The following is a 15,409-nucleotide window of genomic DNA, read 5'->3' as shown; positions in this document are numbered from 1 at the left end:
GGCACGGGTTGCAAGAAGCGTTTCAACAATCGCCGCTGTCAACGTCCTCAGTCATTCCTCTGGTGTGCAAGCGGTGGTTGATCCTCCACCGCAGCCGCAGGTCTTCCCTCTCTCTTCGCTTCCCCTCCATGAGCCCTTCTTCTCTCTCTGTCTTCTCCTCTTTCCTATGCTGCTACAATCGTCTTTCTTCCCTCACTGTCGGCTTCGTTCCTCCTGACAATCGGGTTCACTACAGCAGCAAGAAGAACCAGAATGACCTATGAAACTGGTTCAGATCTAGTCCATCCACTTCTCATACGTTTTAATCAATAGCGTCTGCTCATACGCTTTAATCTCATTAGGGTCTTTAGAATCAGCAGAAAAGGTGGGTCAGATATAAGGTGTCAATTTCCCTGTTGCATTGATGCATACTTTGACTGCCTGAGCCCATAACAGGTAGTTACCAACTCCATTGAGTAGTGGTGATCGGGACATTAATGTTGTCCAAAGAAAACTTAAAGAGTCAGCCATCGTATACAATACTCAGTACGAAAATAGCCTGGTACAACATCTCTGGCCAGCAATTAAAACTGTATGAACAATCCATAGAAAACAGATCCACAAGAAAACCAGCGGTAGCAGCACTAATCAATCTTGATAGTTAAGAAGAGAGAACCCAGATTTAACAGAAATTGAGTCATTAGCAATGGCTAAAGTCAGATGACCTCCAAAATTAGATCAAATGATCCTCGAGATCTCAATTGAACACATGAACCAGAAAAAACATGTGGCCGATAAAACTTGAAAGCCGAATAATAATCTGATCTATTAACTCAGATAAATTTGATATGCAATCACACACAGAAGCAGGAAATCTGATAACCCATTTTTCCATCTCCTCCAATGCTGCTAAGGGTTGTGAAGAAACCCATTTTTCTTAGTATTCGAAACACCTCCTCCTTGCAGCTGCTTCCAATTGCCGCCATCTACGCCATATCCGATTCTTGGAAGCCTCATCTCCCTTTCTTTCCTCTATCTTTCTTCCTCTTGCAAGCACCTTGATACAGCCAAATTGATCACTCAGTGGGAAAGGACACGTGTCACCCTTAGACACGTGTCGCCCACCAGATAAGGATTCCAAGGACTCAATCACGCTCGATCACGTCGTTTGCATGAGGGGAATATTCCCCACAAGAAGGACAGTCGTATTCAAGAAAGACGGAGAGAAAGGCAAGGAAAAACCCTAGACCCGAAAAACCATATAAGGGGGCCGAGAAGAAGGAAGAAGGTAAGCATTCAAACCCTCACCATTACTTCCTTACTGAAAACTGTGCGGCCAACCCTAACTTGAGCGTCGGAGGACTAACCCCGGACAAAGCTCCAGGCCTCTGCCGTCTGTGCTTGTGCAGGACCAACTCACGGGGTTTTTGGCAGCAACACACCTCTCCTCCTTCAGTCTCTTCTCTTTCTACCAGAAGGGGGCTCAACCCGCTTAAATGAAGACTCACTGGCCACCATGCATATGGTTCGGAAATGGAGACGGCAAAGAAGGGGGCAGAGCGCAGGGGGGTCAATCAGTGGTGTTTGTGGTCTCTGCAAGTAAACATGGCGACACCTGGACCTGGTCGTGGTCGTGGTCGTCCGACCAACACTTTTGAAACTGGTTTTTGACAAAAGAAGAAGCAGGAGGAGAGGGTAAAATCGTCTTTTCATTTAAAAAATAACACCACCCCACTGTCTTAGTTTGAGTGAGTTTAAATATAATTTTTTTATTTTTAAGGAGGATTATGTAATTTTGGCAAACGGCAGGGAGGTTGATATAAAAAAACCTTACGTAAATTACCATGCTCAAAACCTTTTACCCATTTTTCAAGGTGCTGCCAGCATGGAGGACATTTGGTTTACAGTAAAATGTTAAATAGTTTGTACAAATGTATTTATCAGCATAAAGCCCAAACGGCCCTAAACGGCTAAACCCTTCAAAACTCTTTCTCTGCTAAGTAGGATCGAGTTGTTCTCTCCCTCTTCCTTACGAAATGGCTCTCTCGAAGCCCACTTTCATCACCCACCTCAAAACCCTAACGAAACCTCACCATCCTTACCCTTCTCCATCTTTCTTCCTCCCACGTCGCCTTCTCTCCTTCGCCACCCCTGAAGAAGCCGCCGCCGAGCGTCGTCGCCGCAAGCGCCGCCTCCGAATAGAACCACCTCTCAACTCCCTCCGTCACACCCAGCCCCAACAACGTCCCATAAACCCTAACCCTAATCCTAATGCCCCCAAACTCCCAGAATCCGTCACTGTCCTCACCGGCAATCGCCTCAACCTCCACAACCGAATCCTTACCCTCATCCGCCAGAACGACCTGGATGAAGCCGCACTCCTCACTCGGCATTCCATTTACTCCAATTGCAGACCCACCATCTTTACTTGTAACGCTGTCATGGCCGCTCTCCTCCGCCAATCTCGATACTCCGATCTCCTCTCGCTTCATCGATTTATCACTCAGGCTGGTGTCGCTGCTAACGTCGTCACCCACAATCTCCTCATTAACGCCTACTGTGATTGTAGGAAAACTGATACTGCTCTTGAACATTATAAGCAGCTTATCAATGATGCCCCTTTTAATCCTTCTCCTACTACTTATCGCATTCTTGTGAAGGGGCTTGTGGATAACAACAAGGTTGATCGGGCTGTAGAACTGAAAAATGAGATGCTTGAGAAGGGTTTCGCTCCGGACTCAATTGTCTATAATCATCTCATGTTGGGGCTAGTGAAGAAATTAGATCCAGATGGAGTTCTGGCTTTATACGAGGAATTAAAGGAGAAGCTAGGGTTTGTTTCGGATGGGATCGTTTATGGGAGCTTGATGAAGGGATACTTCCTCAAAGGAATGGAGAAAGAGGCGATGGATTGTTATGAAGAGGCCGTCGGGGAGAATTCTAAGGTTAAGATGGCTGCCGTGGCTTACAATTCGGTGTTGGATGCGTTGAGCAAGAACGGTAAGTTCGAAGAGGCAATGCGGCTATTTGATAGGATGATGGCAGAGCACAATCCCCCTAGGTTGCTCACCGTGAACCTGGGAAGCTTCAATGTTATGGCAGACGCCTTCTGTGCGCAGGGTAGATATCAGGATGCCATTGAGGTCTTCAAGAAAATGGGTGAGAAGAGATGCAGCCCAGACACCTTGTCTTTTAATAATATGATCGAACAGTTATCCTGCGCTGGGATGGTTGCAGAAGCAGAGGAGCTTTACCGGGAGATGGGCAAGCAAGGAGTTAACCCAGATGAATTTACTTACGTTCTGCTCATGGATGCCTGCTTTGCGCAGAACCGAGCTGATGATGCTTCTGGGTATTTCAGGAAGATGGTGGAATCGGGACTGAGGCCTAATGCAGTCGCCTATAATAAGGTGATTGATGAATTGATTAAAGTGGGGAACATTGACGAGGCATTCGTGTTCTTCGTCCAGATGGTGGAGAAGTTGAAGGTAGACTCTGCTAACTACCAGGTGATGATGAAGGCATTGGGTGAAGCGGGGAAGCTGGATGAGGTACTGAAGTTGGTTGAGGACATGTTGGAAGATGAGAGTGTGGGTTTGAGTTCAGAGTTGCATGAGGTTGCTGCGGATGTCCTGAGGGAAGGAGGAAGAGAAGAAGAATTGGTGAAGTTGTTGGAGGAGAAGGAGAAGGAAAAGGCTGAGGCTGCTGCTAAGGCTGCGGAAGCAGCCAAGGCTGCGGCCGAGTCCAAATCTGCTAATGTCAGTGAGGCTGCCGTTGAGTCCGTCCTAAAGAACATAGCAAAAATTGGAGGGGCTACTGTTGACGAAGAGAGCAGCGAGAAAGCTGTCAGTAATGAAGTTGATGTGGGTCTTGATCCTGCAAAAATTGAAGGGGCTATTGGTGACGAAGAGAGCAGCGAGAAAGCTGTTAGTAATGAAGTTGATGTAGATCTTGATCCTGCATATTCGACTAAAATGGTGGATGGAGCTAGCAAGGATGATGCTGAAGATGGGTCTGGTGGAAGAAAGGAAGACTGAAAAATAGAGTATCACTGAGCAGGTAACAGAGTCACTGGTTTCTCTTTTCTCCATAAATTCCTCCTTGTTTGAATCGGAGGAGATTAATTGATTTGATCATCAATCTTTGTTGCTTGTTGAGATTAACAATTATAAGAAATTGATTAGAGTAATGTACGGTATGTACCCAAGATGAGTATAGTAAATTTATGAATTGTTCTTGGCACAAAGTGTGGAGCCTGCTTTTCTTTTCAACTTCATGTAATGATTTAAGGCTAAATTTGATTGTCCAGAAAGATTCAGACTTTCTAGCAAAGTATAGAGATTTCATTCTTTGGGATGCAAGAAGTGAAGGGAAGCCCCATTAACTAAGAGAAACTGATCTCAATCCATTTCACCAAATGCAATCTATAATAACCAGAAGAGAAGGCAAAGAATTATAAGACAAGTCACAGAAGAGTAAACCTCCAACATCCATAAACCTTTCACAATTCCTCAGCATCTTGTACATAATTAAGTTACCAGAAAAAGTTGGCAAACATACAACACGTAGAGAGAGAAAGAGAGAGGAGCATAGGATTTGGACGCACAAGACCAAGAACCAGTAGTACTGTAGTCCCATGAGTTCAAAATTACAGAGGATGGGTTTGCAATCCCAGCATAACAAAATGAGACTTATAATCATAATTCAGCTACAAAGATTGGGAATGCACACCCCAGCATCTGAGCTCTGTTGCTCCTTCCAGATACGCCCTGTAACCCTTAGCTTCAATTCCTTCCTGTCTCCACCAGAGAAGAACAGTGCCATGTTCCGTTGGATAATGAGACCGTCATGGCTGTCCCTGACCTTCCGGTGGCTATCACGGACACTCCTCGGGGTGCCTTCCCAGATGAGTTTACGGCCATTTGCCCCAACCTCCAAGCTATAGCTATAATTTCGAGCCTCAGCCTCATCACCCATAAAACGAAGGAATGCCATGTACACAGGAGCCATGCCAAGCTGGAAGGCTTCAAAGTGCAGGCAGAAGTACTGACCGAAACAATTGAAGACCTACAAAAGGAGCAACATTGTCATCAGGGTACTTTTGGGTAGGAACCTGAAATCTTTCATGCAACCAAGAGATCTGGAGTCATCCCAGACAACCAAATAGGTTAAGCAAAGTGGTGATTTAGTGGTTCTGAAGGTCACAAATCATTAATGCCTGCTGCAATTTTTTTTTTGGATCACATTGCTGCAGAACGAATTGTTTCAATGGCCCTTATTGTTCTTAACAGTGCTACTTCTGAGCCACATCACCGTGGCCGGTGACCAAATTCACACCAATCAGGTGACCTAGGTGTATATTTGCCCAATAGCTGAGAATAACTTCCATGAATTTTTGTCTCTATACTTTCGTCCACATAGTATCACCCAAGTAGATGATTATTAAGCTAAGATCCAGATCAAGGTTCTAAAAATCTAGCATAGAAGTGTGGTGCATAAATGGTAAGACTTGAGTAAAAAATGTGCCCCTCAGAACTTCATAATACTACCATCAATGGGTGATGAATGTAAGTGTTCTTGTTGAGGTCCATTACACATTTCTGTCACCACAATCTTGAAGTCCAAACTGAAATTATCAGAAAGAAAACCATACTTACAGTAAGCATCCAAGTGGCGTTTTCAACTTCACGGGGATTAGCCTTCACATAGCGATGGTTGAATGTGCATCCAGTGTGCATGTCAACCTTGTGATCATCTCTTAGATGGGAAACAAGAAAAGGGATATCCCCCACAACAGAACACTCTGATCCAGCATATGGGCAGTTGTATGGTCTAAAGTTACACTGTGATTCATGCTTGAGCTTGCTGTAGTAGGGGAAGATCTCTGGGCAGCCGAGGGAGCAGTATTTGCAGGGTAGTTCAAGTGACTCAGCCACCTTCTCCAAAGCTAGACACCTGATGTCTCCGAGTTCCTGTCTACAAGTGGGACACCGATTGTGCACCCTTGTTTTACAAGTGGAGCAGAGGGTGTGGCCATTGTGGCACTGCAAGAATATTATTTTGTTAAAATAGTATTTAACCTTGTCTTTTTTTGCCAAGACAAGAAGAATGGCCATTACAACAAAGAGTATCATTACACGATAAAAACTATATCCAACATAACATCACTATACACTTGTAAGGTCTGTCCCAATTTAGCTTCAAGCTAGTAGTCCACACATCTTCACTGAAAGCAAGAAGATCCAGACCATTGAAAGGCAAGAACAGAGACAAACACAAGGAGAAGCCCATCATATAGAAACAATTTAACATGTCTAGTAACTTTGATTTCTTGACTAAAATGGAGATCTTTCTGCGGAGAAAATAACAGTTATTCTTTGCAGAGAGTATCTTCACAACAAGCATAATAGGTGATTATGTTAGAGCCTAGAGTTTGCCTTTCTTCTCTTCGTTGTGGTCTGTATTTAGAAGTAGGCCACAATAATTATGCTCACAATTATTAAGAATGAGACTGAATATATATCTCCAATCATTGAGCTTCGTGAAGAGAAATAATAGTTCAGGTTATTTTAAGAGATATATGAGATCAATGTAACCTGTTACTTTGCTTCATGATTTCTAGTTTATACCTTGTATGTCAAAATCAGATCCATTGTACCTTACTATTATCACAACCCATGAGTAGAAAGACCATGCCCACTCTCCCACCCTCACGCCAAAATTTGCAATTGCCACCATTGTCTATCTTGTTCACTACTGATTTTCCATGACCATTAACCAAATGGGGTTTTTTCACATACCCATCCTGCTCAGGTTTACAAACCTCTTTTTGGATTCAGTGACTAGTATTCAATTCCTCCTTTTAACTTCATGGCAAATCATAAATGATTTTTTTTTTTTTTTTGGCAAATTCATGATGCTTGCAGGAGAAACTTCAAACTTTGATGAAACCACCTTTCCTCCATTCTTTCAGCTCCATTGCCAAGATGCCAGTTTTCTCCTCATTCTTTCTACCAAAAACTCCATACATAGGCATTCTTGACCGCTAGAGGAAGACCAATACCTTGTTGAAAGATAAACATCCTAGAAAGAGCAGCCAGATAAGACCTTGATGAAAGATAAACATTCTAGCAAAGCAGGCCACAAGCTCACCCAAGTAGAGAATCTCATCCAAACTAGATGTGACAAAATCTGGACAAATCCGGGTCCAGGTTGAACTATGTGGCATGCCTCTGCCTCTTTGTCCAACCTAGATCCTGTCTAAACTCAGAATTTGGACAAAGGTCTATATTTCTGTCCGACAAAGTTTAACCAAAATATCATATTTAAAGCATATGTATTCCCACAAAGTATGTTTCTTTCAAGTATAACTAATGCTACAAAATGTCATATACAAGATTTGAAGCTCATAACCCAATGTAAACACAAAAATCCATTACCAACTAAGCCAACACTCACCATACTACATAAAACAAAGTATCTCAAATTCAGACAAATCTGGTCAGTTGTCAAAATTTCCCCAACGCAAACCGGATCCCGTTTTAAATCGATTCATTATTCACATCCGAACCCAGATACTGGACAAGGTATTTTTATGCGACTGGCTTTAACCAGGTCAGACATAATCCATCAGGTGGGGTGGTCAAAATTTTGCTATCCCTAATCAAACCAATCAACTGAGTCTTCAGAAAATAAATTCAGAGGATGTCTAAGTTGATGATTGGTGCTTTGCAAAAATATCAAGGCATCATCTACAAATAGCTAAGCTCCATTCCCAAGATCAAATTCTTCCAGCATACACTTTCTACAACCTTATCCAGCATCAAGCTAAGCTTCTGTGATTAGGATGAATTAGGAGAAACTGTGGTACCAGCCTGTCTGATATACTCTTGGTTCCTCTAAAGTAGCCTGTGATGCACCATTCAATAGAATCCTGAAACAAGTTGATGAGCAACAAGGCTCTCAATATATCAGCGCCAGAGGGTCCTGAAGCCCTTTCTCCTTTGCACACACTGGGAGAAAAAGGAGTTGACATGATTGCTTTGTAGTTCCAGTTTGAATTTGTAAGTTAAAACTATGGTGCTTTAACGGCTCAGGCATTTGGAATAAGTGGTTGTAAGTTGTAACATGGTATCAGGACAGGGATGTTGGGGGTTTGATCCCCAGGATGTGCAACGGGGTTCCCCAAATTTCTCCCCCAGTGCCACGTGAAGGGTTTTCGCATGAGCGCATGTCACGTGCAAGGCCATATGTGTACATGCCTGTGTCTGTCTGTGTGGGGGCATGTTGATATACACTGTTGTTGCCCACTTGCCTCACTTAACAGCTTGATCTTTTGGGATAAACGGATGTAACAGCTAGCTCTCTGCTTTTGTCAACAAATCCATTTATGATTTTAAGTGAGGCTCAATCAATGGCATGGTTCAATTAGAAGCGGATATTCTGACTTCTACGACAATGATAACTTATAAATGTTCCATGGCATTACCACCAACCTTCCACAACAGTATTTTCTTTTCAGCGAAGCATGTGAGATGCTAACACAACAAAAAATTGATTATATCACTTAGAAATACCCAACTCAGTCTCAAAATAGTGGCATCTAACAAATTTACAATGAATGAAGAGGCTATTAATCAGTTTCTCTCTCTTGACACATAAGAGACAGAAAGTAAGAAAATTTACAACGAATGACGAGGTTGTTGATCAATTTCTCCCTCCGACGCATAAGAGATAAAAGTAAGAAGGTTCATTTCCTCCATAACCTTTAATACATGTCAAAAGTGTTTTTCCTCAATGTGCTTTCCGAACCAAGGGGAAGCAGCGACCAAACAATCCCACACAAACTTGCAAAGCTATCAAGTTTGGCAGAGTTCATCAGAATCAGCGAAACCTACACAGCAAGGATGAGCATCTAAAGCAAATTCAACTCAAAGTGTAACCGCAACTCAACTCAACTCAGCCTAATCCCAAATTCCCAACTAAATGCGGTTGGCGACATGGATCATTTTTCTCCAATCAACTCTATTCAAAGAGTACTTGTTACTAGTCTTCAGTTGTGAATATGTGTCCTCACTCCTCACCACTCTCTTAAGAGTCATTTTAGTCCTACCTTTGGTTCTTTTAGCTGCTTCGATATGAATCACCCCTCTGTACTGGAGCACTCAAAGGTCTCTGTTGAACATGCCCATGCCACCTCACTACTTTCCAGCAACTTATCATGTCGGAGCCACTCCTAAATTAGGTCTAATTTGTTCATTCCTTATTTTATTTTTTCTAGTTTACCACTCATCCATTTCAACATCCTCATTTCAGCTACACTAAATTTGTTTATATATTGCGCAACATTCAGCTCCATGCATCACTGCTGGCCGAACAACTATCCTATATAATGTTCCCTTGAGTTTTAAAAATGTGTCGATCACACAACACTCCGGACACACCCCTTCATTTCATCCACCCTACTCTAATTATTTGTGCAATATCATCCTCTATCTCCTTTATTTATGACTGAACCTAGGTACCTAAAATTTTCATTTTGCAGTATCTCCAGATCATCAATTTTCACCAGCCCACTTTCAAACCTATTGCTACAAAAGTTACACATCATATATTATATTTTTTTTCTACTGATCTTAAAGCCTTTTGATTACAAGGTTGATCTCTATAATTCCAACTTCGCATTTATCCCTACTTTCGTTTCATTCACCAAAACGATATCATCAGTAAAAAGCATCACTAAGGGATCTGATTTTGAATGTCTCTAGTCAACTTATCAATAATAAGTTCAAACAAATATGGGCTTAGAGCTGATCCTTGATGTAACCCAATTGTAACAATTGTAATTGAGAATTCGTTACCATCCCTTCCCCCGCCCCCACACAGAGTTCTTACACTAGTTACTACACCATTCTACATATCTTTAACTCTGTCCACATATTTACTCGAAACACTTATCTTCTAAACACTTGCCAAATTAACTCTCTAGGGACTCTACTATAAGATTTTTTTTTAAGTCAATAAAGACCATATGGAGATCCTTCTTAGTTCTTAGTTCTTACATTCTTTAAATCTTTCCATTAATTCCCTAAGCAAATAAATAGCTTATGTGGTTGATCTTCCTGACATAAAACCAAATCATTTATCCAAATCATTAGCTTTTTGTCACATGCATAGTTGCCACGGTGTTGAGTTGACCCAAAGCGTTGAAGGGGGCCTAGTAGGTTTCCATTACTCTTTCTCTTAATTTCATGGTATGGCTCATAAGTTTTATTCCTCTATAGTTATTACAACAACTTTTAATCACTTTTTTATTTAAAAAAAAAAAAAAATTAGAACCACAATGTTTCTCCTCTATTCATCTGGCAATTTTCTTGTGCTCATAGTCTTTTTAAACAACTTAGTTAGCCTATTTTTCCACCAATTTATTCACAACTAAGTATAACTCCGCTACATTATTACCCTTAACCACGTTTATGAATATTTGAAATAGAGAGATGATCCCCAACAAGGATTGCCTTACCATTGAGCTGGTCAATAAGAGCAGCAAACATTTTGCATTTGGTCTATACCTCAGTCTAAGCTGTGCATGATCCTAACAGTCCAAGCTTCAAATCGGCACAAGTGTTAGGTACCACACACGCAAGAAAACTCAACCACATTCAGATGGTCTACTAAAGATGCCACACATATCCCCATTTTGGGAATCAAAGGTCACCTAATATCATGTCTTATTCTCTAGGATTGCTCAAACAGCAATAATATTTACGCTCCTGAGACAGCAATGCAATAAATTATCAGAAGGACCTTCACATTCTGTGTCCAAAGAAAACGGAGACCATGTCTAAGATATTACAATATGACATCCAATTATAATCCAATTCTCATTCAAGTCTACAATGATGGGATATCTAGATATTATGTGTCAAAAGGGACAATCTGCAAGACAAACTTAACATGCTCTTGTTCCCTTACAGAATGAAGTAACACCATCATCACCAATGTTACGTTTCCAATTTTGAAATCCTTTCCTTTACTAAAAACTTGTGAAACAATATGGAGCACTCAATTACTCTTCAATTGACACGAAGAAGTCAGCAGAATGAGTAGGGAAATCTAGAAGCAAGACAGAGAATCACGACATACTCAAGTGATACAGATTAATTACCAAAATAGGCTTGTTTTATTAGGAATAATCCTAGGGTTGGGTTCCATACATGTTGGGCCTTTAATCCCATGTGTTTTGAGTGTAATAGATTACTTTTATGGGTCTAAAAGGGGGGCTCTATGATTGAATACGGGATTATTAGTTATTTTCCTTTTTTCATTAGTTTCCTTTTTAGTTGGATTTGATTTGAGTTATATTTGTTTCCTTAGGAGTCAAGTTATTAATTGAGTCAAGTCATTAGTAGTTAGTTTCCTTTTTTAACTAGTTTCTAATTTCAGTTTTTAGTAACTATTGTATTAGGAGAATATTTGGTTTCCTTTTTGAGGAACCTTCTATTTTGTAATTCCCACCCCCCATTAACATTATAAATAAAGAAGATGAGGCTCCTAAAAGCCTAGAACGATTTTGAAAATTAAAAAAAAGTTCTCATGCTGCTGCCGCTGGGTTGTTCCTATGGCTGTACCTTTGTGTTTGATCAAGGGTTAGGGATTGGTATGTGATCCGATCGACACTCTGCGGCGAGAAGTCCGAGTGGGTCTTTTATTATCTGGTTTTCTTATTGAATCTTTTCTCCAGCAGTTCAGGCAAGTGATCTAACTTCCCTGCAGATTTCTGGGTTAAACTTCTCTGTTTTCCTTCCTATCGGCCTAGCTGTTTTTGGAGAACCAGCCATCCAATGGCCTCCATATTCTGATCGAAGGATAATCCTATCCAGAGGGAGGATCGATCCAATTTTGGGGTCAATCAGACCACAGGATCCGCTGAAGTGAACTGTCAAGCGGTTCTGGCCGATTGTCAAATCTGCCCAGATTTAGATTCTGTTTTCTGTTCTGTGTTACTGTGACATTCTGGACTATTAGCATCTGTGATCTGAACCTACTGGAGGTGTTATATTGTAATTAAAATTTCTGGTTTAATCCTAAGACTGCTGCTGATTTATTTCGCTTCTGGTTACTGTTCATTGAGATCGTTTATCAATTCTGGTTTGTGGTTGAAGTCTGAATTTCTGCTATAAGTTTGCTACTGGTTTTGGTTGTTCTCTGGTCTAAAAGTTCCTGCAGATTTGGGTCTAGTTGGGTGTCCAATCTAGTCCTACATTATCAAGACTCTGTTAAATAAACATACTGAAGTTATAGCCTCTTCAATCAAGAATAGGTTTAAGGATCATAAAGAAATTATGTTAAAACTCCAACAGCTTCAAAACACTGAGCAAACAACTCCATCCATGAAGCAACAGAAAGTCAAATGACCAATAGCATTTAGGAAGTTAACAATCAGAAGGAATAGTATTCATTTACATTATGCAAGAATGAATTGGCAACTAATTAGACTCAACCTCATAACAACATAAATGAGTACAATGCAAAGAACTGAAAGAGTATATGAAAATAAATCAATTGATAAGTTGACCAAAATATTAATTATCTAAACTAAGTATACTCGTACAATATAGCTTTTTGAGCAATGAATTCATGAACAGCACACTAAAGGAGGGCTTATTTTACAACACAAATACTTGCCACATGGCATCTCAGATGGGACCCAAATTTGGAGGACAAGTAGACCCCGAGGTCCCCAGTCATGTCAAATTTCAGCTGAAACGAAGTCATCCATGTGGTGTAATAAGGCTTTAAAAATTCAGGACTAATAAAACAGTGCATATTAATGCATAGAATCCCAAGAAGGGACATTTCAATATAAGGGAATGCATTTAATTGAATTAGACTTCGAAATTTCACGTGTGGCTCATCCAGACCATGTCCTCTCTATCAAACATGTGGCTAATCCGTCGCATAGGGCATGCAAAGAACCTTTCTAGTTCTTTCCTTCTACCACTGAAAAGTCTTTTGGTTTGTCGATTAGCTTTAGTTTTCAACATTTATCATGACAACCGTCCACTGTGTGTAAAGATGTCATGAATAATGATGCGAATGAGGAAACAGAGGGGTTATCATGTCACCAAACATTAAACAAGTATGGACAAAATCAACAACAAAAGGACAATAAAATCTTCAAAATGCATTATATGTCTCAACTAGCATGCGTAAAATTCCAGGAATAATTGACCAAGTTAAAGATAAAGTTCTCCTTCCCTGGCCAATATATTAAGATTAAGTGATCCAAATGCACCATTGAGTTCATCAACCTAAGCATAAATCGATACCCCACCATTCCAGCCAACAAAAGAGGTGCAGGAGGCAAAATCAAAGCCATGAAAGATACAAAAACCAAACCAAAACTCCATCTACTATACGTAAAATATTGCCCCTCGGTGAAACAAGAAAAAATGGGGGAAATTGAAATACCCTGCATAACAGCTGAAGATTAAAAGACTACCCATCAAATAAAGCCCCATATTACCCGTGCAAGAATAGACTTGACATCAGAAATTTTTTAAACCCTTATACCCTTCGAACCCAATGTCATGTCCCAAAAAACAGAAGGCCTGAACAATCAAATATGAGTATCAATCAATTATAGAGAAAGAACCAATCTGAGTGGAACTAATCCTTCAATCGACGTCACTTCCTCCCAAGTTCAATAACAACTGTATGAAATTCGACAACCAATACCAAAGCCACCCCCCAATTCACGACCAGAATTACCAAATTTCGCAACCAAATCCAAGAAAATACCAAACTTTATTCAAAATCCTTTCAAACCCACATTATCACCTCATCCCCCAACCCATCTGCCCCAATCGCATAAAAAGCGATCGCGCCGTTTCCATCTTTTGAAAACATGCAACTAGAGAGAACAAGAAAAAATGAAGCCCATTGACCAAAAGTCGGGAAAGGTGGAGGAGAAAAAATAAATATACCTGATGGATAGGGGGGTACATTGAATTGGTGCAAACGGGGCACTCGAGCAACTCATGGACGCTGGTGGCCGGAGATATCACCGGGGAAGCGATGTTGTTGTGGGGCTTGGTCGAGAACTGATGATGATGGATCTCTTCCTCCTCGATCCCGTCCGAGGACGATATACATTCAATGCTATCCAATTCCATTTATACAAAATAAAATCCCGGAAGAGAAAGCAATGCTGACGAATCGTTGTTCTGGGTCTCTTCCCTTTCTCTAGATTCTTCCTCTTCTACCTCCCTTCATCCTCGATTTCCTTTAAAGACGAAGAAAAGCAGTTGGCCATAGAAGAACAAAAGGAGGAGGAAAAAAGAAAAGAAAACCAGAAAGGGAGGGAGGAGGGAGGAAGGAGGAGGGAGAGAAGAGAGGGAAAGTGAATGAAAGAACTCGATCGCAAATCACAATCCAATAACAAACATTAATCCCCACTCTCTCTCTCTCTCTACTCTTTCTCTTCTCTCTCTTCATTTGTCTAATTGTCTCTTGGAGGTGCTTTGCTGGCTTTGCCATGTTCGGGAGATTTGAGAGAGAAATGGCTTGCCGTCGATGTTGCACCGTAGATTCTAATCGGACGGATTTTAGACATGAGAGATGATGAATATCCCAATATCTCTTAATAAAGTCATGGCTCATGAGGGTTCATAGCATACGTGTACATAAAGTAAAAGGAAAAGGGTCCCCCACAATGCCAGTGTAAGAAGGATCTACATGTCACATCAATAACGGTATTATACACTTGGAAACCATATGGTCAAAATAAGAGAAAATAATAAAGAACTTCATGTGAGAGAAAAATAGTGCTCTTTGCCATGGAGTAGTTTTTCTTTGAACAACAAATGAAGTAGAAATTTCTGTCAATTTGCGTATATCTAATTTATAATCGGGGAAAAAATGTATAAATGAGACCTTCCATAGTGTTTCTCTCTTGTCTTGACCATGTGGGTCCCATGTGTGACACATATGTTTTTTATTGGCGTGCCATGGGAGATTTTCCCCCACATTGGTGTTGTGGGGAATCCTTTCTTTTCATATTTACTCAAACTCTTTTGTAAATTGTAAATAGTTGTTTTTCTCTTATCTTCAATAAAATAGACTCAGGAAAAAGAATGATCCCCTTGGATGCTCATGTATGCATTCTCATTTGTCACATGCTAGTGCATGGCCACACAACTTGGAAGCAAACCTTTCCCAATAAAATTTTATGTTAGTGTACCCCACGATATTATTGTGAGGAGGATCTCTTATGCCACACGAATTAACATGTAAGAGTCAATTTCGTCAATAAGGACCCATTGGGTCAAGGAGGAGAGATGTTGTTAATAATGTGAAAAGCCATAGTTGGCATATGAATATTTTTTTCTCTTTAACTCTTGCATTTCATTCTCCTATTCTTGTTTAA

The 15,409-nt window shown here is 40.7% G+C and overlaps 2 protein-coding genes across 2 annotated transcripts; one reads left to right on the top strand and one right to left on the bottom strand.

Annotated features, from left to right (window-relative positions):
• The first annotated feature begins 1,935 nt into the window (after positions 1-1,935).
• Positions 1,936-4,225, top strand: LOC122061053 (pentatricopeptide repeat-containing protein At3g49240, mitochondrial). Its single transcript, XM_042624219.1, has one exon. The coding sequence runs from the start codon at positions 2,016-2,018 to the stop codon at positions 4,014-4,016; it is 2,001 nt and encodes a 666-aa protein (XP_042480153.1). The 5' UTR covers positions 1,936-2,015; the 3' UTR covers positions 4,017-4,225.
• Positions 4,226-4,449: 224 nt separating this feature from the next.
• On the bottom strand, positions 4,450-14,455 carry LOC122061054 (E3 ubiquitin-protein ligase SINAT5). Its single transcript, XM_042624220.1, has 3 exons — positions 13,968-14,455; positions 5,637-6,023; positions 4,450-5,046 (listed from the first exon to the last, which is right to left on the bottom strand). The coding sequence occupies exons 1-3, from the start codon at positions 14,154-14,156 to the stop codon at positions 4,684-4,686; spliced, it is 939 nt and encodes a 312-aa protein (XP_042480154.1). The 5' UTR covers positions 14,157-14,455; the 3' UTR covers positions 4,450-4,683.
• Between the last annotated feature and the right edge of the window lie 954 nt (positions 14,456-15,409).

This window comes from Macadamia integrifolia, chromosome 14 (genome assembly GCF_013358625.1).
Source record: "Macadamia integrifolia cultivar HAES 741 chromosome 14, SCU_Mint_v3, whole genome shotgun sequence".
Taxonomy (NCBI): Eukaryota; Viridiplantae; Streptophyta; class Magnoliopsida; order Proteales; family Proteaceae; genus Macadamia; species Macadamia integrifolia.
The sequence above is the reverse complement of the archived record's forward strand: the minus strand, read 5'-3'. Positions and strand labels throughout refer to the sequence as shown.

Bases quoted from the DNA above. Each gene is read 5' to 3' on its own strand.
- LOC122061053 (XM_042624219.1), top strand. From the start codon at position 2,016: ATGGCTCTCTCGAAGCCCACTTTCATCACCCACCTCAAAACCCTAACG.
- LOC122061054 (XM_042624220.1), bottom strand. From the start codon at position 14,156: ATGGAATTGGATAGCATTGAATGTATATCGTCCTCGGACGGGATCGAG. The intron at 6,024-13,967 runs GTATATTTATTT...ATATTCTTGCAG, and splicing joins TGTACCCCCCTATCCATCAG to TGCCACAATGGCCACACCCT. The intron at 5,047-5,636 runs GTAAGTATGGTT...CTCCTTTTGTAG, and splicing joins ACGCCACTTGGATGCTTACT to GTCTTCAATTGTTTCGGTCA.